The following is a 26,645-nucleotide window of genomic DNA, read 5'->3' as shown; positions in this document are numbered from 1 at the left end:
ATTTTTTTTGTTTGTTGTGCATTGTTTTCGGGTTGCTGGGTGGATGTTTGGGGTTGCTCCAACATGGGGGTACAAATTAATATATTTTTAGGCAAAAACTTGTGTGTTAATGTTCATAAAATTATCTAAAATTCCCATTTAGTTTAACTAAAAACTATAATGAAGTTAAAGGGGTTGAAACACCGGCGCATCCACCACTTTTTAATATTTTTTTACTGTAAATGTATAAAATTAGACAGTTTCTGTAGATGTCAAGGCCATAATTAATAATTAATTGGAACGTTCCGTCGAAATAAACAGCTTAAGAATATTTGCGCATAAAATATACGACTTCGAAACTGGAATTAGGGGTTGAAAAACCCGGCGCATTCGCCATAAATCCGAAAGCCGGCTCAAACTCGAATAACAAACGTACAAATCATCGAGTTTCGACTGGAACACCCCCATAAATCGGTGCGTTCTCAATCGAGTTCGCATCAATTTTTACCACCCCCTCCGTGTCGTTCTTGTTTTCCGCCAAAATCAACCCGCGCGGGGGGGGGGGGAGTACGTGGGGTTGACAAGGAAACGTTTCGACGGGGATGAACGTCTGGGCGAATCCATCTCCATTGTCTGGCGCTAATCAAATGTGTAACACACGTTATCTTGTGTGAGTGTGTGTTTGTGTTAGCGTGTGCTTCACCCCCCGGCTGCCTTAAAAGGCGGCACAACGTACAATTGGCTGTTGCACACGTTTCATCCCCCGCGGGCCGTTACAAAGCGTTCTGTGTTGTGTGCGTTATTCGTGTCACGGGGAATGCAATAACTTGGCGTCCTGATTGACAACCCGTTTTCCTGGGGGGTTGGGGGGTGCTGTGTGTGTATGTGTGTGGAAACGAGGCGAAGGAAACAATTTACAGGAAACGCACACACACACACACACACGTATGCGAAATGGAAAAACGGCGATGTTACCGAAGGCCAAACGACCACCTTTGACTGACCGTAGTCGTTTCCTGTTCGCGTCGTTTGCGACCGTTCAATTAGCAATTTCACCGCGACGCACCCTAATTAGCTCATTACTTTGATCGCAATTAATTCATTCCACCGTCTTTTCCACACACACACACACAAACGCACACACGTTGTTTTTGTTTTTAAATATTTATCAACGCGTCGTCGCAAAGCTATACGGGTAATAATCCGCTTAGCGGCAATGAGGATGTAATTAATTGCGCCGTTTGTGTGCGATGGTGACGTTACGAGGGGTGAAAAACGATTTGGTCATGTCTAATTGTGGTTAATTAGCAAAAAAGTTACATATAGGTTGTTAATGTTGAGATGGATGCAAGAGGGAGTGGCCAAAGGTGCGCAGAAATCACTGCGCATCTAAGAGGTGTGTCCTCATTATCCTATCTTCACACTTTTATTGAGATTTTTGAGTTTAAAACTAAGAAATTTCATTATAATAAGAAATTAATAAATACACAACATGAATATATAATTTAATGACAGTTTTGAAGCTTTTGATGTTATGAAGTTCTCTAAAAATTTTCTCAGGAGTCATAAAAAATGTCTCCAACAAGGTTAACTTAAAATTACTGAAGTGTACATGTCTCGAATTAAATTTTGTTGAATAGAAAATAAAGTGTATAGAGTTTGTTATTGTTGAGAATTGATGCAATTTGTGTGCGATGGTAACGATACGAGGGGTGAAAAACGATTTGGTCATGTCTAATTGTGATTAATTAGCAAAAAAGTTACATATAGGTTGTTAATGTTGAGATGGGTGTGAGAATGAGTGGCCAAATGTGCGCAGAAATCACTGCGCATCTAAGAGGTGCGTCTTCATTATCCTATCTTCACACTTTTATTGAGATTTTTGAGTTTAAAACTAAGGAATTTCATTATAATAAGAAATTAATAAATACACAACATGAATATATAATTTAATGACAGTTTTGAAGCTTTTGATGTTATGAAGTTCTCTAAAAATTTTCTCAAGAGTCATAAAAAATGTCTCCAACAAGGTTAACTTAAAATTACTGAAGTGTACATGTCTCAAATTAAATTTTGTTGAATAGAAAATAAATTGTTTAGTCTGTTAATGTTGAGAATTGAAGCAGGAGAAAATGTCTAAATGTGCGCAGATTTTACTGCACATCCAATAGATGTGTCTTCATTGTCCTAATTTTAACATTGCCTCTCTCTTAATTTGTTTCATGAATTTAAAACATAGGAATTTCATTGTAATAATAAAATAATAAGTGAGTGAACAATTTAATGACAGATTTAAAGGTTTTGGAGTTATGAAATTCTATAAAAGTTGTCCCAAGTGTCATAAAAAATGTCTCCAAAAAGATTAACTTAAATTTTGTTGGATAAATAAATAAAATAAATTTTATAGAGTTTGTTAAAGTTGAGATTTGATTCAGGAGGGAGTGGCCAAATGTGCGCAGAACCTACTGCGCATTCTTCATTGCTCTAGTTTTAATTTGGCAAGATTTTTCATTTCCTTCATTGAGTTTATAATGAAGCGAACTTGAATTAACGAACACAAAAGTATAAGCATGAAGAGACAATTTAACAGCAAATGTAAAGTTTTAAATCCATTTAAAGTTATGAAGTTTTCTAAAAGTTCCAACAGACTTAAATAACAAGCGTCGCAAATAATCCGTTCAACAGGCTCCATCAAAAATCACCGATGGCAACCATTCGGCCCATTAGCCGTCCAAATCCCCCAAAATATTCAAATCGTGCACTCGAAATAAATAAAAGAAATGATGATAATAAGCCGTGAGAAACTCACTTTGCATACGCACAACATCCGATGTTTACACATCGAGCCATTAATAAGACTCCGGAATGACAACAGATCTGCATAAATATCGCCACTTAGGCCGCAATACTGAATCGGATCTACCTGAGGGGTGGGCACGCACCCCGCTCATTGTAACATCACACCGCAAAATAAGAAATTCGTCTTTTCATACCCATTGTCGCGTTGTTTTGATTGGGCGTGGCGGTTTACTCTGATTACCCCGTATACGCTATACATTATATTTTCGTCGGAGGCGATCGTGCGAAACGTCCCTGAATGGGCCTTTGTTGCGGCGTGAATCTATTTAGACACTCGTTATGTTGAGTAAGTAATGTTGGCGTCGAAACGGTGGAAGTTAACAAAGTTTGCCGCGACGAAGTTTCAGAAGGCGGGGGAGGGATTGGGGTGAGACCTTCTGCGCATTTAACTTTTAATTGCATTCGGTGCTAATTCGCAGCCGACCCACGTGGTCCTGACCACCTCAACAAACGACAACAAATTCCGTCGTGCCGCTCTCTCCCCGAGACGAGACGTGTCAACGAACGTCTCGCCCGACGGATTTGCCTTCCCCAATTAGCGGGACTTCCCCCACTCGACGTTCTCCCGAGTTTTCCCGCTAATCGTCTGCTGGTGCAGCTAGTTAATTTGGCGGGAACCGGCCACGTGGTCGTCCCCGACGGTGGTCGTCGTCGTCGTCGTCGGCCTGACCACCTCAACACCCTTCCGATTGCCGACGACTCCTGGCTAGGGGGGGTGGCGGTGGGGGGATTGGATGACGATGACGACTACGGCGACGGCGACGGCGTCGGGGGGGCCGGGAGGTGTTGTGCGGGCGAGGGGCGCCGCGACGTCGGGGACGGGTTCACGCGGGCACGAAAAAACGTCCCGATCCAACCCGCCCCCGAGCGAAGAAAAATGCAACGGAGCGCACATCTCCCCACCCCCGGCCGCACCGCCCGAACCAATCAATATGGAGTATTACTTGCAGGAGCTCGAAACTGCCTTCCGCGTATATGTACATATATTTTTTTTGCCCCCCAGTTTTTTTCCTACGCCTTGCCTCCGTTCCCGTTCGTGAACGTTGCCGCCGCCACCGCTGCCGCCGCCGCCGCCGCCGCTCTCCGAGGCTACGAGGAAATGCACTTTTTCTTTTTCTTATTCCGTAGGAGCATAACCTACTTCTTTCCTGGTGGAACGCGCGCAGTCCGCGACTTGCACTATATGCCGCAGGACAGCGGTGCATTCCTTCCGAACAACAATTCCTGCTTCTGTTGGTGGTCGGTGCGGAAAAAAATAATCGGTCTCGCGTACACACGTACGTACGTACGTTAAGTTTCGGGAGGCACGCGGCCGCACGGTACGCGACCCACGCCGTTAATTACTCCGGACCGCGGCCGTGACACGCGGCGTGTGCGATCCGCGGCCCTCCGCGGCAAACGGTGGTGCAAATTAACACGCGTCTTCCTCTCCGTCCGCGGCACGGGCACCCTCTCCGTGTGCCGCCGATCGTGCGAGCGCCCCGAGAGCGAAAGAGAGAGAGCGCAAGGGGGGGTCGGAGGAAACGGGCGAGAGAGACCCCTTCCAGGCCCGCGCTGATGTCTCATTAACGCGATGTTTAATTGTTTTTTTGCCGCGATTTGATTGGTGCGCGGCCGGCCAGTGTTTCAAATTTTCCAGCGCGAAAAACCATGTCGTCGCCGCGACGGGCGTCCGGCCGGGTGCCGGCACCGTGGAACACCTAACCCCCGGAAAAAAAACCCTCTGGAACCAAGACTACGTTCGGTTCGTTCCTCAGCGCCCCCAATCACCACTCCCGCAATGGGTTAGCCGACATTCTAAATAACACAGTCTTACCACCAAACAACAAATTATAAATAACAGTTCCTCAAAACATGTTCCTACTCGTATAAATCATATATTTTTTACCAAAATAACAACAACAACAACAACAACAACAAGTGTCTTTACCATCACCACCACCACCACCACCACCACTAAACCAAGAACCATAAGCAACAATGACGGCCATCAGGCCAATACCGGAGGCCCAGATGGACTCGAGTGACTCGAGCGATTCCTGTGCAACGGTCGGCAACAACAACGAGCCGACCGTGAGCCTGCACAAGCCCAGCTTCAAGTACAACGACTTTGTGAACAAGCTGGACAGCTACAACAACAACCAGCTATTGTTGCCGTCGCAGTTCTACAAAACGTTGCTGGCCAAGGCGGTGCTGCAGAGCAACGATGACAAGAGCAACGTGTACAAGAACATGTTCTTTCCCAAAGACCGCGACTTTGACCAGGTAAAACGGAATTGACGGCCGCCGCCGCCGCCGCTTTCGTGCAACTTTGCCTGGCAACAATTGGGAAGCTCATCCGTCGAATGTTTTTTGTTTTTTTTATGAAATGTTTAGGGAAAAATTTGCATGCGTTTATGTGTTGTGATTGTCCAAACACCCCGTCTCATTGATGATCCCCGACGTTTGTTCCAGAAGGCCTTCGGCTGGGACAGCGGCCAGACGGGTGGAAGTCCGTCGGGTCCCCAGACTGGGGGTGTGGGCGGCCAAGGCGCCCAGGGGCTGGTCCACTGGATGAGCGTTATGGCCGAGCACATGGATCCCACCGTGTCGCACTATATGGGCTGGAACCAAGAGGTAAGTTCAGTTTTTGTTTTTCTTTGGGGTTGAAGAGCTTCATCATCAGTTGAAACCAGGACGTAAGCTTTGTTTTTCTGAAACAGTGGAACTTTTTCGTCTAAAGCTCTTGAAAACTCTTAAAATGTATTAATTAAACACTTTATTAACATCTTATATATTTTGTGAGAAAATATTTTCTTCTCAAGCTCAGTAAAAATGATTACTGTTCCAGAAACATCAGAAATCATTTAAATTTTCATTATTAAAAGCATTACAATAAGTTTAGAATGAATACATTTGTAGATTGAGATCTCGTGATATTTCTTAGTAAAGGAGAAAAATAGACTTTCAATAACTTCTTCATCAATTAAAACGTGGTTTTAGGCATTGTTTTTTAGCAACGTTAAAATATTTTCTTCTTAAGCTCAGTAAAAATGATTACTGTTCCAAAAACATCAGAAACCACTTAAATTTTAATTATTAAGAGCATTACAATAAGTTTAGAATGGATACATTTGTAGATCAAGGTCTCGTGATATTTCTTGGTAAAGAAGGAGGAAGATAGACTTTCAATAGCTTCATCATCAATTAAAATGTGGTTTTAAGCAATGTTTTTTAGCAACGTTAAAATATTTTCTTCTCAAGCTCAGTAAAAATGATTACTGTTCCAAAAACATCAGAAACCACTTAAATTTTAATTATTAAGAGCATTACAATAAGTTTAGAATGGATACATTTGTAGATCAAGGTCTCGTGATATTTCTTGGTAAAGAAGGAGGAAGATAGACTTTCAATAGCTTCATCATCAATTAAAATGTGGTTTTAAGCAATGTTTTTTAGCAACGTTAAAATATTTTCTTCTCAAGCTCAGTAAAAATGATTACTGTTCCAAAAACATCAGAAACCACTTAAATTTTAATTATTAAGAGCATTACAATAAGTTTAGAATGGATACATTTGTAGATCAAGGTCTCGTGATATTTCTTGGTAAAGAAGGAGGAAGATAGACTTTCAATAGCTTCATCATCAATTAAAATGTGGTTTTAAGCAATGTTTTTTAGCAACGTTAAAATATTTTCTTCTCAAGCTCAGTAACAATGATTACTGTTCCAAAAACATCAGAAACCACTTAAATTTTAATCATTAAAAGCATTACAGTAAGTTTAGAATGGATACAGTTGTAGATTGAGGTCTCGTGATATTTCTTGATAAAGAAAGAGAGATAGAATTTCAATAGCTTCATCATTAATTAAAACGTGGTTTTAGGCAATGTTTTATAGCAATGTTAAAATATTTTCTTCTCAAGCTCAATAGATATGATTACCGTTTCAAAAACATTAGAAACCATTTAAGTTTTTCATCATTATGAGCTTTACTATAAGTTTAGAATGAATATATTTGCAGATTGAGGTCTTATGATATTTCTTGGTGAAGAGGAATAGCTTCTTCATCAATTAAGACACTTTTTTAATCCTTGTTTTAGAATAGAAATGAATACCATTCCAAAATAATTTAGCTGATGTTAAACAGTAAAAGTCATCTTTACGAATTTAGATTAAGAACTTATGATATCTGTTGGTGAGGAGGGAGGAAAGTAATCTTCCCATGTCTTCATCGTTAATTGTAACAGTGCCCTAAGCATTGCTTTTCAGTAGCGGTAACACCTTTCCTTGCCAAACTCAGAAGAAACGACTACCGTTCCAAAAACAATCTAAACCACTTAACCTCCAACAATCAGCACTGCAGCTAGCCGAGAATAACACGTTATTACATTAACACGATCATCGCCCAAAGTAAAAACTAATCAAATCGGGAGTCGTAGCCGGCCCGATGGATTGATAAAAACCAATTCCGACACCGTTTCTGATTTTGTAATCGTTCCGAAATCTGCCCACTCATCATCTACCTAACCATACGTGCCATTCCGTCGTTTTTTTCCATCGTTCTTCTCCCCCTTTCGCCGGTGCACACAGCTGATAATTGAATGGCCTTTTAATCGGTCTTAACGGTAGCTCATCTCGGGTCAAACGTCTCCTCTTGTTTTTTTTTCTTCGAGTTTTTTTTTCGGTCGACCGTCGTCGGTCCATTATTTCTTCTTTTCGGTTGCCGCGTCGATGGGTTAATTCAATTTCGCGTCAAAATATCGGTTTGACCGTTGTTAATTGTTTGTTTGGCTTTTTTTTTCCGGCGTTAATTGGACGCCGAGATGGAAGTCTTCATTTTCGTAGCTGGATTGGAAAAAACGAAAGTGCCGGCCCGGCCGGAAGATTCTCACAAAACGGCTAATTTATTTCGTGCCGATGAAATTATGCGTTCAGGAGAAAGGAAACGGGGGACGATAATCCGGGCCTCCTCATTGTCCGAAATCATATATCAAATGTCCGGATTTGGGCCGCAGTTTAACCCCAACTTGTTGATCATTATTCAAATTACGCCTAATTTGAATGCGGTGTGAATTTTTTTCGTCCGTCGGCATAATTTTTCCGGGGGATTAGCACTTTTTTTCCACTTGCCCGGAGCCGATCGAAACGTGCAATTTTCCGCATTAATCGATCGATTTGCATCTTCGATCAATCTCGTTGCTAATGACGTGTCAATCCGGGGGCCATGGGAATGTCGTGGGTTTTGCAAATTTTATGCAAAATCCGGGGGATTAGATGCCGAAGCGGCGGCCGCTGACAACGTATTTAACCCCATCGCACGACGGGGTGCGGGGTCGGTAAAAAAAAAGGGAAGGGTTTAACACGGTCATATTTACATAATCTGTCTATTATGTTATTGGATTTTTGGCCTGTGTTTTGGTTGCCGAACATTGTAATCGGGAATCGTCCCAATGGACTTGTTCGAGTGTTAAGTTTTTTGTCTTTAACTTTTTGCCTCTTTTTGGGGGCGACACGATTTCGGTTTGTTCGGATCGTTTTGCCGATGGTCGATGTTAATTTTTCACGCGATTCAAGTGTCAATCAATCGACGTGTAGTTGTAGGAACTTAACTAGCCTTCAATTTGATCTGATACAGATAGAAAGTCGATTGTTGCATCACATAACATGCACACAATTGTGGTGCATTGTGCGGGTTTTGTTGTCGTTAATTGACGCGAAAAATTGCGAATGCGGATCGCGTGTCAAAAACTGTTTTTTGGTACGTGTCCGCTTTTTGCAATCGGTCCAAATTTGAACGCGATATTACCTTTTCGATGTTGTTTATTACGGTTTTCGATTGAGAGATATTAATTCTGTTTAAGCATGTCATGAATATTTAAGTGTTACTGATCGTATGTAAAAACAATAAATTGATAGATAAAGAAACTTTATTAACAATTCAAATTGTTTGAATTTGTAAGTGTTTTTTCAATTAGAATAGAAACTCTTTGATTGGGGAAAGAAATTATTCTAGTTTAAGTAGGCTTAATAACAATTAACGATTATAAATTAACAGATTCATATAAAATAGTTTTATTAAACATTTTAATTAGATATATACTTGTTAAACAAATTTATTCTAGTTAAATTATCAATGCCTAGGTAATAATTATAAATTGACAGATGCTTGAGAAATATTAATTTATAACTTTTGCTAATCTTCTTTTATAATTTTACCCATTTTTTAAATCATTTAATTGTTGAAAACTGTATTTTAATTATAAAATGATTATAAATTGACAGAGACATAAAAAATACATTATTTAAATGTTTGAAAAATATTATAAATTGACAGAAGGACAAAAAATACTTTAGCAACAACTATCAATTCTAATAATATTGTACTTTTAAAATTTTAGTCACTTAAGGATCTTTTATGGTTGAAGAAATTTATTTTAATTAAACTCTTCAATATCCAGACTATTTTGAATAAAAATTATATATTGACAGATGCTTGAAGAATATTTTTCTTTGAACTTTGAAATTATGCATATTTTCGAAATCATATGATTTTTAAAAATATATGTTCTAATAAAACTGATTATAAATTGACAGATATAAAAAAATCTTTATCAACCATTATTAATTCTAATAATATTATACTTTAAAATTTTACATACTTAAGTATCTTTTGTGGTTGAAGAAATTTCTTTTAATTAAACTCTTCAATATCCATACTATTTTGAATAAAAATTATAAATTGACAGATGCTTGAAGAATATTTTTCTACACATATGATTTTTAAAAATATATGTTTTAATAAAATTGATTATAAATTGACAGATATAAAAAAATTCTTTATCAACAATTATTAATTCTAATAATATTGTACTTTTAAAATTTTACATACTTAAGGATCTTTTATGGTTGAAGAAATTTATTTTAATTAAACTCTTCAATATCCACATTATTTTGAATAAAAATTATAAATTGACAGATGCGTGAAGAATTTTTTTCTACAAGTTTTATTATATTCACTTTGAAATTTTACATATTTTCGAAATCATTTGGTTTTTAAAAATATATGTTCTAATTAAATGACTATAAATTGACAGATATAAAAAATACTTTACCAACTATTATCAATTCTTATAATATTGAAATTTTTAAAATTTTACATACTTAAGAAAGTTTTGTGGTTGAATAAATAATATCCGGATTATTTTGAATGAAAATTATAAATTGACAGACACAATATTCTTCTAAAAGTCGAACAATTTTATTATATTTTTCTTAAAATTTTATATATTTTTGAAGAGAATGTTTTGATGGAATGGAATGATGATAAATTGTCAAAAACTACATTTTAAATTTATTTCCTTTAGAAACTTTCCAGATGTCATACAAATTTATAAGAATTATTAATTCTTTAGCCAAATGAGCGTGAGTAATATTTATAAATTGGGAGATGCATAAAAAAATAATGATTTCATTATTCAGTCTAACTATATCTACATTAAAACTTTGCTTATTCAATAAATTGTTGTTGAAAAACTTGCTCAATCTAAACTTAACATAAAAAATTAATTGCAATTATAGGCAAATTCATTAGATTTTTTTTAGTAGATAAAAATAATTGTTTATTAATAATTCCTACATATTTATTTCTAGTTGAGATAATTTTATATATTTAGTAATTTTTTGAATTGTGAAAAAAATCGATCTAATTAAACTAATTAACATTGACTAATTGAAATATTTATATATATTTATAATAATTACAAATTGGCAGTAACAAATTTCAATAACAGTTAGAAATTCTAATTACATATATTTTTATATTTTATTTAAGTGAGAACAATCTCTTATAGCTGACATTTGAGTTAAAGCAATTGATTCAATTAAAAAAATCCTAATTTCGTTTGTCAAGATTCGTCCAAGTTGAGACACAAGCCGATAAATCGACGTTAACACTTTTTCTCAGCGAGAGCAGAAGTGAGTGGCAGATTACGGACCCGATTCCCAGAAACGGTCACATGTGGCACACACAAGTGGACCAGAAAAATATTAATTCATTCGGTTATCGTTTGCTGGTTGGTTTTTTTACAACGAGTCCGAACGCATTTGGAACACGTCGGGTGGTTTCAAGTGCACCCAACAAGTGTTAGGTTGTTAATTAAAAAAATATGTTCTGGTTTTTTTTACGCGGGGTCTTTTTTGCCTGGCCGATTGATGGCCGGCGTTTATTTGGCTGAAAAATTGTTATTAATTTTGTCCCCCACCCAGTTTTGACAGCCACCAACGGGAGTGTTGAGAAAACTTGTCTTGATGATGATCTTTAATTAATTCTTTTTTAAAATTGTTTCTATTTTTTTGTTTGTTCTTTAGTGAATGTACCAAAAGTTGTTAAAACTATTGTTCAATTTTTCCAATTTTCTTCATAATTTTTATTGAATACTAATATATATACCAAAAGTTATTAAAACTAGTAAAATTTATTAGTAAATAATTTAATAACTTTTAAATTTAATAATTTGAACAGTTTGGTTTCTTTGTTTATTCTTCATTTGGATATTGTTCAAATTTTAACAACTTTTTTAGAATATTTTTTCTCTAAATTTACTAAAAAATAATTGGTATATTTATATTAATGATGAATTGTTCAATTTTTTCAATTTTCTTCATAATTTATTTTAAATACTGTATTTATACCAAAAGTTATTAAAACTAGTAAAATTTAATAGTAAATGATTTAGTAACTTTTAAATTTAATAATTTTGACAATTTGGTTTATTTGTTTATTCTTCGTTTGGTTATTGTTCAAATTTTAACAACTTTTTTAGAATATTTTTTCTCTAAATTTACTAAAAATAATTAGTATATTTTTATTAATGATGAATTGTTCATTTTTTTCAATTTTCTTTATAATTTATTTTAAATACTAGTATTTATACCAAAAGTAATTAAAACTAGTAAAATTTAATAGTAAATGATTTAGTAACTTTTAAATTTAATAATTTTATCAGTTTGGTTTATTTGTTTATTCTTCATTTGGATATTGTTCAAATTTTAACAACTTTTTTAGAATATTTTTTCTCTAAATTTACTAAAAAATAATTAGTATATTTATATTAATGATGAATTCTTCAATTTTTTCAATTTTCTTCATAATTTATTTTAAATACTGTATTTATACCAAAAGTAATTAAAACTAGTAAAATTTAATAGTAAATGATTTAGTAATTTTTAAATTTAATAATTTTGACAATTTGGTTTATTTGTTTATTCTTCATTTGGTTATTGTTCAAATTTTAACAACTTTTTTAGAATATTTTTTCTCTAAATTTACTAAAAATAATTAGTATATTTTTATTAATGATGAATTGTTCATTTTTTTCAATTTTCTTCATAATTTATTTTAAATACTAGTATTTATACCAAAAGTAATTAAAACTAGTAAAATTTAATAGTAAATGATTTAGTAACTTTTAAATTTAATAATTTTATCAGTTTGGTTTATTTGTTTATTCTTTGTTTGGTTATTGTTCAAATTTTAACAACTTTTTTCGAATATTTTTTCTCTAAATTTATTAAAAAATAATTAGTATATTTATATTAATGATGAATTGTTCAATTTTTTCAATTTTCTTCATAATTTATTTTAAATACTGTATTTATACCAAAAGTTATTAAAACTAGTAAAATTTAATAGTAAATGATTTAGTAACTTTTAAATTTAATAATTTTGACAATTTGGTTTATTTGTTTATTCTTCGTTTGGTTATTGTTCAAATTTTAACAACTTTTTTAGAATATTTTTTCTCTAAATTTACTAAAAATAATTAGTATATTTTTATTAATGATGAATTGTTCAATTTTTCCACTTTTCTTCATAATTTATTTTAAATACTAGTATTTATACCAAAAGTTATTAAAACTAGTAAAATTTAATAGTAAATGATTTAGTAACTTTTAGATTTAATAATTTTGACAATTTGGTTTATTTGTTTATTCTTCGTTTGGTTATTGTTCAAATTTTAACAACTTTTTTAGAATATTTTTTCTCTAAATTTACTAAAAAATAATTAGTATATTTATATTAATGATGAATTGTTCAATTTTTTCAATTTTCTTCATAATTTATTTTAAATACTGTATTTATACCAAAAGTTATTAAAACTAGTAAAATTTAATAGTAAATGATTTAGTAACTTTTAAATTTAATAATTTTGACAATTTGGTTTATTTGTTTATTCTTCGTTTGGTTATTGTTCAAATTTTAACAACTTTTTTAGAATATTTTTTCTCTAAATTTACTAAAAATAATTAGTATATTTTTATTAATGATGAATTGTTCAATTTTTCCACTTTTCTTCATAATTTATTTTAAATACTAGTATTTATACCAAAAGTTATTAAAACTAGTAAAATTTAATAGTAAATGATTTAGTAACTTTTAAATTTAATAATTTTGACAATTTGGTTTATTTGTTTATTCTTCATTTGGTTATTGTTCAAATTTTAACAACTTTTTTAGAATATTTTTTCTCTAAATTTACTAAAAATAATTAGTATATTTTTATTAATGATGAATTGTTCATTTTTTTCAATTTTCTTCATAATTTATTTTAAATACTAGTATTTATACCAAAAGTAATTAAAACTAGTAAAATTTAATAGTAAATGATTTAGTAACTTTTAAATTTAATAATTTTGACAATTTGGTTTATTTGTTTATTCTTCATTTGGTTATTGTTCAAATTTTAACAACTTTTTTAGAATATTTTTTCTCTAAATTTACTAAAAATAATTAGTATATTTTTATTAATGATGAATTGTTCATTTTTTTCAATTTTCTTCATAATTTATTTTAAATACTAGTATTTATACCAAAAGTAATTAAAACTAGTAAAATTTAATAGTAAATGATTTAGTAACTTTTAAATTTAATAATTTTGACAATTTGGTTTATTTGTTTATTCTTCGTTTGGTTATTGTTCAAATTTTAACAACTTTTTTCGAATATTTTTTCTCTAAATTTATTAAAAAATAATTAGTATATTTATATTAATGATGAATTGTTCAATTTTTTCAATTTTCTTCATAATTTATTTTAAATACTGTATTTATACCAAAAGTTATTAAAACTAGTAAAATTTAATAGTAAATGATTTAGTAACTTTTAAATTTAATAATTTTGACAATTTGGTTTATTTGTTTATTCTTCGTTTGGTTATTGTTCAAATTTTAACAACTTTTTTAGAATATTTTTTCTCTAAATTTACTAAAAATAATTAGTATATTTTTATTAATGATGAATTGTTCAATTTTTCCACTTTTCTTCATAATTTATTTTAAATACTAGTATTTATACCAAAAGTTATTAAAACTAGTAAAATTTAATAGTAAATGATTTAGTAACTTTTAGATTTAATAATTTTGACAATTTGGTTTATTTGTTTATTCTTCGTTTGGTTATTGTTCAAATTTTAACAACTTTTTTAGAATATTTTTTCTCTAAATTTACTAAAAAATAATTAGTATATTTATATTAATGATGAATTGTTCAATTTTTTCAATTTTCTTCATAATTTATTTTAAATACTGTATTTATACCAAAAGTTATTAAAACTAGTAAAATTTAATAGTAAATGATTTAGTAACTTTTAAATTTAATAATTTTGACAATTTGGTTTATTTGTTTATTCTTCGTTTGGTTATTGTTCAAATTTTAACAACTTTTTTAGAATATTTTTTCTCTAAATTTACTAAAAATAATTAGTATATTTTTATTAATGATGAATTGTTCAATTTTTCCACTTTTCTTCATAATTTATTTTAAATACTAGTATTTATACCAAAAGTTATTAAAACTAGTAAAATTTAATAGTAAATGATTTAGTAACTTTTAAATTTAATAATTTTGACAATTTGGTTTATTTGTTTATTCTTCATTTGGTTATTGTTCAAATTTTAACAACTTTTTTAGAATATTTTTTCTCTAAATTTACTAAAAATAATTAGTATATTTTTATTAATGATGAATTGTTCATTTTTTTCAATTTTCTTCATAATTTATTTTAAATACTAGTATTTATACCAAAAGTAATTAAAACTAGTAAAATTTAATAGTAAATGATTTAGTAACTTTTAAATTTAATAATTTTGACAATTTGGTTTATTTGTTTATTCTTCATTTGGTTATTGTTCAAATTTTAACAACTTTTTTAGAATATTTTTTCTCTAAATTTACTAAAAATAATTAGTATATTTTTATTAATGATGAATTGTTCATTTTTTTCAATTTTCTTCATAATTTATTTTAAATACTAGTATTTATACCAAAAGTAATTAAAACTAGTAAAATTTAATAGTAAATGATTTAGTAACTTTTAAATTTAATAATTTTGACAATTTGGTTTATTTGTTTATTCTTCGTTTGGTTATTGTTCAAATTTTAACAACTTTTTTCGAATATTTTTTCTCTAAATTTATTAAAAAATAATTAGTATATTTATATTAATGATGAATTGTTCAATTTTTTCAATTTTCTTCATAATTTATTTTAAATACTGTATTTATACCAAAAGTTATTAAAACTAGTAAAATTTAATAGTAAATGATTTAGTAACTTTTAAATTTAATAATTTTGACAATTTGGTTTATTTGTTTATTCTTCGTTTGGTTATTGTTCAAATTTTAACAACTTTTTTAGAATATTTTTTCTCTAAATTTACTAAAAATAATTAGTATATTTTTATTAATGATGAATTGTTCAATTTTTCCACTTTTCTTCATAATTTATTTTAAATACTAGTATTTATACCAAAAGTTATTAAAACTAGTAAAATTTAATAGTAAATGATTTAGTAACTTTTAAATTTAATAATTTTGACAATTTGGTTTATTTGTTTATTCTTCATTTGGTTATTGTTCAAATTTTAACAACTTTTTTAGAATATTTTTTCTCTAAATTTACTAAAAATAATTAGTATATTTTTATTAATGATGAATTGTTCATTTTTTTCAATTTTCTTCATAATTTATTTTAAATACTAGTATTTATACCAAAAGTAATTAAAACTAGTAAAATTTAATAGTAAATGATTTAGTAACTTTTAAATTTAATAATTTTGACAATTTGGTTTATTTGTTTATTCTTCGTTTGGTTATTGTTCAAATTTTAACAACTTTTTTAGAATATTTTTTTTTCTAAATTTACTAAAAAATAATTAATATAAATTTATTATTGATGAATTTTTCAATTTTTCCCATTTTCTTCATAATTTTTTTTAAATACTAGTATTTATACCAAAAGTTATTGAAACTATTAAAATTTAATGGTAAATGATTTAGTATCTTCTAAATTTATAATTTGAACAGTTTGGTTTATTTGTCTATTCTTCGTTTGGTTATTGTTCAAATTTTAACAAATTATCTCGAATATTTTTTCTCCAAAATTACTAAAAAATAATTAGTATAAATTTATTAGTAATGAATTGTTCAATTTTTCCAATTTTCTTAATAATTTATTTTAAATACTAGTATTTATACCAAAAGTTATTAAAACTAATAAAATTTAATAATTTTAACACTGAGGTGTGTTTACTCTTGTTTTTGATATTATTCAAAGTTTTTCTGAATATTTTTCTCAAAAATTAATTAAAAAATAAATTAAAATTAATAAATACTAGCATACATATTAGAAGTTATTAAAACTAATAAAATTTAATAGTAAATAATTTAATAACTTTTAAATTCAAATATTTTAACAGTGTTGTTTATTTGTTTAATCGAATTTTTCTGAATATTTTTTCTCTAGAATTAATTAAAAATCATTACAAAATTAATAAATACTAGTATATTTAATAGTAAATAATTTAATAATTTTGAATTAAAATTAATTAAAACGTAGTTCGTTTTCTTGTTCATACTTGCTTATTAAATTATTAATAAAGTCGTTCCCCGAGCTAAGAACCGGGAGTGTTGAGTCAACTTGCAGCAGCGATACGATATCCGAAAGCTTTCAACAACAATAAAACACTCCAGAATCCAGATATTCATCTGGCTTTCATTAAAAAAAAAAAAAAGCCGTCCACTCCGTTCCCCGAATACCCCGTGCAACAATCGGGCGGAATTTTATCGAGGGTGAAAACTGCACCGTTCGATTTTTAATTCGCAATCAACCCCCCAGAATAATAACAATCAAACAAAAAAAAAACATCTGGATCTACGAAATTCGAATTAACATCGCTAAATTAAAACGGGCGCCAAAAAAAAAACCCGGAAAAAAACATCCCAACCGACCCCGACAACGATCGGGTTGTTTTTTTTTTTCGTACTATTCCGCCGTATGCAAATGGGGCGAGGCTCACCCCGCGGCGGCAAAAAACCGGATAAAAAATCGTCGAAAAAAAAAATAGTTGTGGAAGAAACGCATCCGAACCGTCCTTATTAATTCATGCGTGCACTTGTGCATTGTTTCCCCGGTTGTTTTTTTTTTATTAACACGAACGGTTAAGTCCCACCGAAAGGGTAGAGGCGCAGAGAAAACTTTGCATACACACACTAACACACTAATGAACGGTGGAGCGTCCTAATCCCTCCATTATGCCGGGGCGCTGCGTTTCTTTTAATGGACCGGTGAAAGAGCGTAAAAAAAAAGGGGTAAGTTGCGTACGGGGCTGTAATTACCCCCGAGGTGCGGTGCGATTCCTTCGCACGGATTTACTCTGGCCGTCCGGGGGCCAAGTGCGTTGTTGAGGGATGCGAGCGAGGCGACGGGGCCGATGCGCCCTAATGCGGCGTTTAACGATTATCGGGGCACGAATGCGTGCGTGCATGTTTTTAACAGTTAATTAGCGGCCGGCCGTTCAGCTGCTTTTCGCCCGTTAATGAAGTCGCACGCGTACCGACGAATCGGTTTTTATTCGGGGGGACGGTCGCGAAATGCGCGGGGAGCATGTGTTTTGGTTTGTTTTATTTTTTTTTTTTTCGTTGTTGTTGTTGATGAATTGTGTGGATTTTACTCATGATCGGGTGCAATTAAACTGTTTCACATCAATATTTAAAATTGGGGATATTCAACGAGGTTAATGTCGATTTGTAAATGATGCTGCATTTTGGCTATTGTTTTTTAATGTTGCACGTTTTATGGGATGATAAATAAATTAACACTTCTCTCATATTTATGCGGACGTTCGCGTTTTGTTTAATTTGATGAGACTATAAAAGGGAAAATTATTTTGTTTTATTTGGATTTATTGTTTCATTTTCGACAACATTTAAGTAAAATTAAAATAAGTTGTTTCGATCATTTTTATATACTAGAAATTATTAAGACTAGTAAACTTTAATAGTGAATAATTAAATACAATTGTATTTCAATTTTTATAGAATGAATTTTTTATTTTATCTTCTTTAGAATAGTGACTCAAACCCCACAAATAACTTAATTAACTTGTTTATTTTTGTAAGTTATTCTATATTTAATATTACCAACGAAAACTTATTAAAACTAACAAAACTCGGGAGTGATTTAATTCACTTTCTAATTTCTAGTATGGTTACTGAATATTATTAAAATTAGCAAAATTTATCTTCTTTAAAATTTACTAAATCCTCATAATAATTTAATTAATTTAAATGATTATTATACTGGATAAGTAGAATTACCAAAAATTATTAAAACTAGTAAAATTTTATAGTGAAAAATAGACTATAAAGTGTATAAAAAAATTAGTTATCTTCTTTATAATTTACTAAATCCCCATAAATAATTTAATTAACTTAAATGATTAATATACTGGATAAGTAAAAGTACCAAAAATTATTAAAACTAGTAAAATTTTATAGTGAAAAAATAGACTATAAATTATAAAAAAAAATTAGTTATCTAGTTTCTAGTTTACTAAATCCCCATTTAATTAACTTTTAACTAGGTAAATACTAGAAAAGTCACCAAAAATTATTAAAACAAGTAAAATTTAGCTAAAATAGCTTTTATTTAGTAGATTTTATTATTATTAAAATTTATATTATTTTTCAATATTTCTTCTTATTAAAACTAGTAAAACTAGTAAAATTTAATAGTGAAAAATTAAATAAAATTATTTAAAAGTGAAAATGTATTTTCTTGAAAATTTTTTAAATATCAATAGATAATTTAATTAATTTAAATGATTATGTTACTAGACAAGTAGAATACTCGTAAAATTTATTATAATAAACTATAAATTATATAAAAAATTGTCTTTTCTTCTTTCGATTAAATCAATCCACATAAATAATTTAATTAATAATTAATAATACGAGTAAAACTAGGAATGATTTAATTCAGTTTCTAATTTAATATTTAGTTTATAATTTTCTAGTCTCGCAAATACTAGTATAGTTACTAAATCTTATTAAAACTAGTAAAATTTAATGGTGAAAAATTAAATAAAATTTTAATATAATATTTATAAAAAAGTGAAAAATTATTATAATAAATTATAAATTATATAAAACACTGACTTTTCTTCCTTCTAATTTACTAAATCCCCATACCTAAATAATTTAATTAACTAGATAAATATTAGAGTAAACCAAAAATTATTAAAACGAGTAAAACTAGTTAATGATTTAAATCAGTTTCTAATTTAATATTTAGTTTATAATTTTCCAGTTTTATTTAAATTTTATCGAAAATACTAGTATAATTACTAGAAATTATTAAAACTAGTAAAATTTAATAATGAAAAATTAAATAATATTTTAATTTAATATTTATAAAATGTGAAAATATATCCTCTTTAGAATTTACTAAATCCCCATAAATAATTTAATTAATTTATACTAGATAAATACTAATAAATTATACCAAAAATATTTAGTTACTAAAAATTATTAAAACTTAAAGAGTAAAATTTAAGAGTAAAAAATTAAATAAAATTTTAATTTAATATTTATAAAAAGTTGAAATTTATCTTCTTACTAAAATTTAGTAAATCTCCATAAATAATTTAATTAATTTAAATTATTGAAACTAGTAAAAATTAATACCGAAAAATTATTATAATCAATTATATAAAAAAATTGTTTTATCTTCGAACTTACTAAATCCCCATAAATAATTAACTTATTAACTTATACTAAATAAATACTAGTAGAGTTACCAAAAATTTATATTCTTTTCATTATTTCTTCTTTAACTGTTATTAAAAAATAATACAAAATGATTAATAAATTTTTTAATTCAATATTTATTAATACTAGTATTGAAAATAGTAAAACTAATAAATGTCGAATAATTTACTTATTTCGTGTTGAATTATTTAAAAAATAATACAAAATTGTTGACATTTTGTGTTTCATTTAAAATTTAATTCACTTTTTAATCTCTTATTTATTAATACTAATATCAAAACTAATAAAATTTTTAATATTTATAAAATGTTTTTACTTTTTGGATCATAAGTTCCAATTTTCTTGTGTACAAGTATAATTGTTAAAAAATGATAATTTTATTAATTTATTTATTATTCATTTTTTTTTATTATAATTTTCCAATTTTCTTGATTTAATAATCTTAATAATTTTTAATTAAATTTTATTTAATTTTTTTAATATCTAGTGAATATTTTAATAAGTTTAAAATTTGAAAAATAAAAAATTTTAAATTTTAAATTACTTATTAATTAATAAGAAAATTATATCTGGTACAAAAAAAAAAAAATAAATCATAAATAATAATTAAAAATTAATTTTATTTTGAAGAAAACTAGATAAATAGATAGTAATATTTCTTTTTAAGTAACTTTTAAATTTTAATTATTAATTAATTAAAAATTCTTAATCAAAAGTTTCTACGTTACTGTAGTCACTGAAATGATTGTGCAGTTCTTCTTTTAATAAATTTTTGTGTGTTCTAGTTTAGTTATTTTATGCAGCCCTCCACCCTCTTAAAGTTTCGACCGCAACAAACTGTCGAAATGTCCACATCCATAAAATTCGCCTCCAATTACGGAACTGTGAGATCATCTCGCCGCATCCTAAAAATAGTCGCTCTGCAGTCGTTCCCGAAAAACGCATGTAACATTTTTACTCCGACGTGTTTTTTTTTTTTTTTTAGCGTTTCGTTTTTTTTTTTTCCAACTCCGTCGAGTATCATTATTTTAGGGTCCCCTAATGATGTCGGATATTTCTCCGGTCTGGTGTGGTGTGGGGGGGGGGGGCGCGGGGCGGCTCATCTCGAGGGCCACATGTGTTCGTTCGGCCGTTCGGTCACGTCGAGCGGCGCGGTGCGGGTGGAACGAACGAAAAGAAAAAAAAATACGTTCGCGACACAAAAAACCGAAACTAAGCCCGCCGAGCCTTAATGAGATGCGCGTTTAGGGGAGACAATTACCTTGTAGGTAAAAGTGAATTTTTCGGGGGCACTAATGACGCTTGCGGTGCGGAAGGATTCCGAAGGATGCGCCGTTCCCAAAGGGTTCGTCGGGATGCGAATGTTCGTATGCAAAAGAAGTCGGATTAAAAAACTGAATGACAAACCACTTTGTCTTGTGTTTTTTGGGTCGCTCGGCGGGGTGTCCACTCGCCGGTTTTTTTTTTTCCTTCTTTTTTCATCGAACGGAACGGAAAGGGGTGAATCTTCGGGTCATCGGTCTTTTTTACTTGTCGACCTTTGTTTTGGGACTTTTTGTCTACGGGGTTTTTGTGACGTTGTCGCATAATCGTCATCGGGGTCTTAATGGATGTCGTAAAACGTTTTTTAATCGATTTGCGATGATGAAGTCTTTTTTTTTGTCAATACATAACAACAGTTTTTTATCTAATTTTGTTTCAAAATTTCTAGAATTAATTATATTAAAAAAAATACACTTATTAATAAAATAATTAAAAGTTATGATATATACTATATATATATATATATATATATATATATATATATATATATATATATTATCCACTTAAAAAGAATTATTAGATATAATAAAATAGAATAAAATTTATAATTTATTTAAAATAATACAAAATATCCAATTTTTATATTTTGTTAATTTTTACATTATAAATTTTGGAATATAATATATAAAATAAATATTAATAAAAGAAAAAGAGAGAAACAAAAAAATTATCAAGTTTTCTAACATTTTCTTTGGTTTACTTCAAACGTATTAAAAATTAAGAACATTTATGTTAATTAATTTTTTATGTTATTTCGAATTTTTTAATATTATTATTCAATTTTTATTTAAATAGGATTATTAGATATATAAAATAGCATAACATTTGTTTAAAATAATACAAAATATCCATTTTTATATTTTGATGATTTTAAAATTATAAAATTTGGACTAATTTTTAAATTACTAATGTTTTAAAATTTTAAAACTAGCAAAATTTAATAATGAATAATTTATTTATATGTAATGTAAAATAAATATTATTTAAAGAAGAAGAAAAAATATCAAGTTTTCTGAGATTTTCTTTGGTTTACTTTAAATGTATTAAAAATTAATAAGATCTACATTAATTTTAATAAATTTCAATATATTTTTCTTTAAATTCATAAAAAATTATTAAATATTTAATAATATTAATTAATTTTTATGTTGTTTCGTATTTTTTAATATTGTTATTCAATTTTCATTTAAAAAAATTATTGGATATAATAAAATAGAATAAAAAATATTTAAAATACTACAAAATTTCAAATTTTTATATTTTGTTAATTTTAAAATTATAAAATTTGGACCAGTTTTTAAATTATTAATATTTTAAGTAGTAAATTTAATAATGAATAATTTATATAAAATAAATATATTAAAAGAAAAAGAAAGAAAAAAAAATGATCAAGTATTCTATGATTTTCTTTAGTTTACTTTAAATGTATTAAAAATTAAAAAAATCTACATAAATTTTAATAAATTTCAATATATTTGTCTTTATTTTTATTTAATTTAATAAAAAAATGTTAAATATTTAGTAAGGTTAATTAATTATTTTTATGTTGTTTCATATTTTTTAATATTATTATTTAACAAATTTTTATAAATTTGAAAATTGTGTTAAATATAAAAATTTTTAATACTTTTTTCCTAAGATTTAATTATAAATCTATGGAATGCTAAATAAATAGTATTAATATATTATATATAAAATAAATATAAAAATAATTTTATAAACTAAAAATAAATTTTACTATTTTCATAATATTCTTCTGAATATTTCTTCTTTTTAATATTTTTTATAAAATTTGAGCCAATTTAGTATTTATACAAAATTCTAATAAAATTAAGCTTTCCTTAATTTATTTTTTTATTTAATACATTCTAACATATTTTCTCTATTAATTAAAAATTTTAATTAGATATCAGGTACAAATGTTAATTTCAGCTTATTAGTTTTTTAATTCTTATTATTTTTGAAATTATAAAATTTGCGATAGTTTTTAATTTAGTTCACCAAATATTAATAAAAAATTATGTAATCATTAAAGTGATTGTGAAGTTTTAATAATTATTAAATACAAGATTAAGTGTTTCTTTTTAATTATTTTTTACAAAATCTTAATTAACGCTGTTTAATTAAAAAACTAATAGAGAAACTTATTAAAGAAATTTAATAGTTAAATTATAAGAGTAGTCTTTTTTAAAATTATGTTTATATGAACAATTTTTTTTCTTATTTTAATTGAGATATTTTTGACTCATATTTACTAAAATATTTTATTTTATTACAAATAAAATTTTTAAAAATTTTTTGTGGTTACCTAATTGTCTTTTATTTTTATATATTATATTTGAATATTCAATAATACTACATTGCTTATGAACATAAATAAAAAACTTAATTTATAAATAACAATGACTTCTATTATATTTACTTTTTTATTGTTTAATTAAGTTGGACAAATCCGTACACGAATTCAAACGAAAAAAAAAAGGTTCAGACAACCCATTGACACAGTACAAGTACCGGAATTTCACCGTCCGGGTCATCCAAAAAAAAATCACCAAAAAAAAGCTCCAACCGTCAAAAGCGCATACCGTTAAACAAAACCTAAAGCAAAAAAAAAAAAACACAAGCACAACAATTTGCATATCCAGTATCATTACGGCGGACTTTTTGTTCTCGGTTTAAACAAAAAAAATCCACCCTTTAATTTTGCCCCAACCCCTTCCCATTATCTTACCTGCGATTCTCACGGACGACGAACAATCGGAACGGCGGACTCATCTATCTTTCATTTGTCTAATAGTTAATAAGCATTTTTGTCACATCGAGCCCCCATTTGCATACACTGGGGTCGGTCCGTACCCCCTTTTTGCGCAACATGCAGATGAGCCATAGTCTTAGGAAGTCTTTAAGGCCTTAGGTTGCATTGTTTAACGGGCCGGTTTTTTGTGCGAGGAACTCTCACGGTCGCATGCAGAAAAAAGGATTCGCTAGCCCCGAAGTAATTTATCATCTTAATCCGTGGTGGATTTTTTTTTTTCATTCGAGCACTCGGTATGCAAATCTTGCAGAATGTTAATCGCCTTTGTCTTCGGGGCTTCGGTACTGGAGGAGTACCATCCCTTTGGTGGTGTTTGTGAAGAAGTTGTCTTTGTTCCTTTTTAGTTTTTGAGGGATGCAAATTTTGAGCAAATTAGTGCCTAGGATTTTGGGGGATTCATATGCAAAACTTGCAGAATATTAATCTACTTTGTCTTCATGGATTTAGTCCTGAAAGAGCCTTTTCCTTTGGTGGTGATTAGAAACTGTTTGAAGTGAAGAACTGAAGAAGTTGATTAAAATGTTTGTTCTTTTATTTTATTGATGAAAAGTAAATTCTGAACAAAGAAGTACTTCGAATATTCTTAACATGTCGAGGATTTATATTTAAAACTTACAGAATATAAATCACCTTTGTCTTCCTGAATTTGCTCCTGAATGAGCCTTTTCCTTTGATGATGATTAGAAACTGTTTGAAGTAAAGAACTGGAGATGTTGATTAAATGGTTTGCTCTTTTATTTTATTGATGAAAAGTAAATTCTGAACAAAGAAGTACTTTAAATATTCTTAACATATTGAGGATTTATCTTCAAAACTTACAGAATATAAATCACCTTTGTCTTCCTGAATTTGCTCCTGAAAGAGCCTTTTCCTTTGATGGTGATTAGAAACTGTTTGAAGTGAAGAACTAAAGATGTTGATTAAAATGTTTGTTCTTTTATTTTATTGATGAGAAGTAAATTCTGAACAAAGAAGTACTTTAAATATTCTTAACATATCGAGGATTTATATTCAAAACTTACAGAATATAAATCACCTTTGTCTTCCTGAATTTGCTCCTGAAAGAGCCCTTTCCTTTGGTGGTGATTAAAAACTGTTTGAAGTGAAGAACTGAAGATGTTGATTAAAATGTTTGTTCTTTTATTTTATTGTTGAAAAGTAAATTCTGAACAAAGAAGTACTTTAAATATTCTTAACATGTCGAGGGTTTATATTCAAAACTTACAGAATATAAATCACCTTTGTCTTCCTGAAAGAGCCTTTTCCTTTGGTGGTGATTAGAAACTGTTTGAAGTGAAGAACTGAAGATGTTGATTAAAATGTTTGTCCTTTTATTTAATTGATGAAAAGTAAATTTTGAACAAAGAAGTACTTTAAATATTCTTAACATATCGAGGATTTATATTCAAAACTTACAGAATATAAATCACCTTTGTCTTCCTGAATTTGCTCCTGAAAGAACCCTTTCCTTTGGTGGTGATGAGAAACTGTTTGAAGTGAAGAACTGAAGATGTTGATTAAAATGTTTGTTCTTTTATTTTATTATTGAAAAGTAAATTCTGAACAAAGAAGTACTTTAAATATTCTTAACATGTCGAAGATTTATATTCAAAACTTACAGAATATAAATCACCTTTGTCTTCCTGAATTTGTTCCTGAAAGAGCCTTTTCCTTTGGTGGCGATTAGAAACTGTTTGAAGTGAACAACTGAAGAAGTTGATTAAAATGTTTGTTCTTTTATTTTATTGATGAAAAGTAAATTCTGAACAAAGAAGTACTTTAAATATTCTTAACATGTCGAGGATTTATATTCAAAACTTACAGAATATAAATCACCTTTGTCTTCCTGAATTTGCTCCTGAAAGAGCCTTTTCCTTTGGTGGTGATTAGAAACTGTTTGAAGTAATGAACTGAAGATGTTGATTAAATGGTTTGCTCTTTTATTTTATTGCTGAAAAGTAAATTCTGAACAAAGAAGTACTTTAAATATTCTTAACATGTCGTGGATTTATATACAAAACTTACAGAATATAAATCACCTTTGTCTTCCTGAATTTGTTCCTGAAAGAGCCTTTTCCTTTGGTGGTGATGAGAAACTGTTTGAAGTGAAAAACTGAAGATGTTGATTAAAATGTTTGTTCTTTTATTTTATTGATAAGAAGTAAATTCTGAACAAAGAAGTACTTTAAATATTCTTAACATATCGAGGATTTATATTCAAAACTTACAGAAATAAATCACCTTTGTCTTCCTGAATTTGTTCCTGAAAGAGCCTTTTCCTTTGGTGGTGATGAGAAACTGTTTGAAGTGAAAAACTGAAGATGTTGATTAAAATGTTTGTTCTTTTATTTTATTGATAAGAAGTAAATTCTGAACAAAGAAGTACTTTAAATATTCTTAACATATCGAGGATTTATATTCAAAACTTACAGAAATAAATCACCTTTGTCTTCCTGAATTTGTTCCTGAAAGAGCCTTTTCCTTTGGTGGTGATGAGAAACTGTTTGAAGTGAAAAACTGAAGATGTTGATTAAAATTTTTGTTCTTTTATTTTATTGATAAGAAGTAAATTCTGAACAAAG

At 28.9% G+C, this 26,645-nt stretch overlaps 1 protein-coding gene across 5 annotated transcripts in view; it reads left to right on the top strand.

Annotated features, from left to right (window-relative positions):
* Positions 1-26,645, top strand: part of LOC109594994 (zinc finger protein rotund) — a 296,098-nt gene that overhangs the window by 187,847 nt on the left and 81,606 nt on the right. For 4 of the 5 annotated variants that reach the window (XM_049968500.1, XM_049968503.1, XM_049968499.1 and 1 more), the window contains one exon: positions 5,293-5,454. In XM_049968500.1, coding sequence (XP_049824457.1) covers positions 5,293-5,454 — 162 coding nt within the window. The remainder of the gene's footprint in view (positions 1-5,292; positions 5,455-26,645) is intronic. The other variant, XM_049968502.1, reaches the window with a different exon arrangement.

Source organism: Aethina tumida, chromosome 6 (genome assembly GCF_024364675.1).
Source record: "Aethina tumida isolate Nest 87 chromosome 6, icAetTumi1.1, whole genome shotgun sequence".
Taxonomy (NCBI): Eukaryota; Metazoa; Arthropoda; class Insecta; order Coleoptera; family Nitidulidae; genus Aethina; species Aethina tumida.
This window is presented reverse-complemented; position numbering and strand designations above follow the sequence as displayed.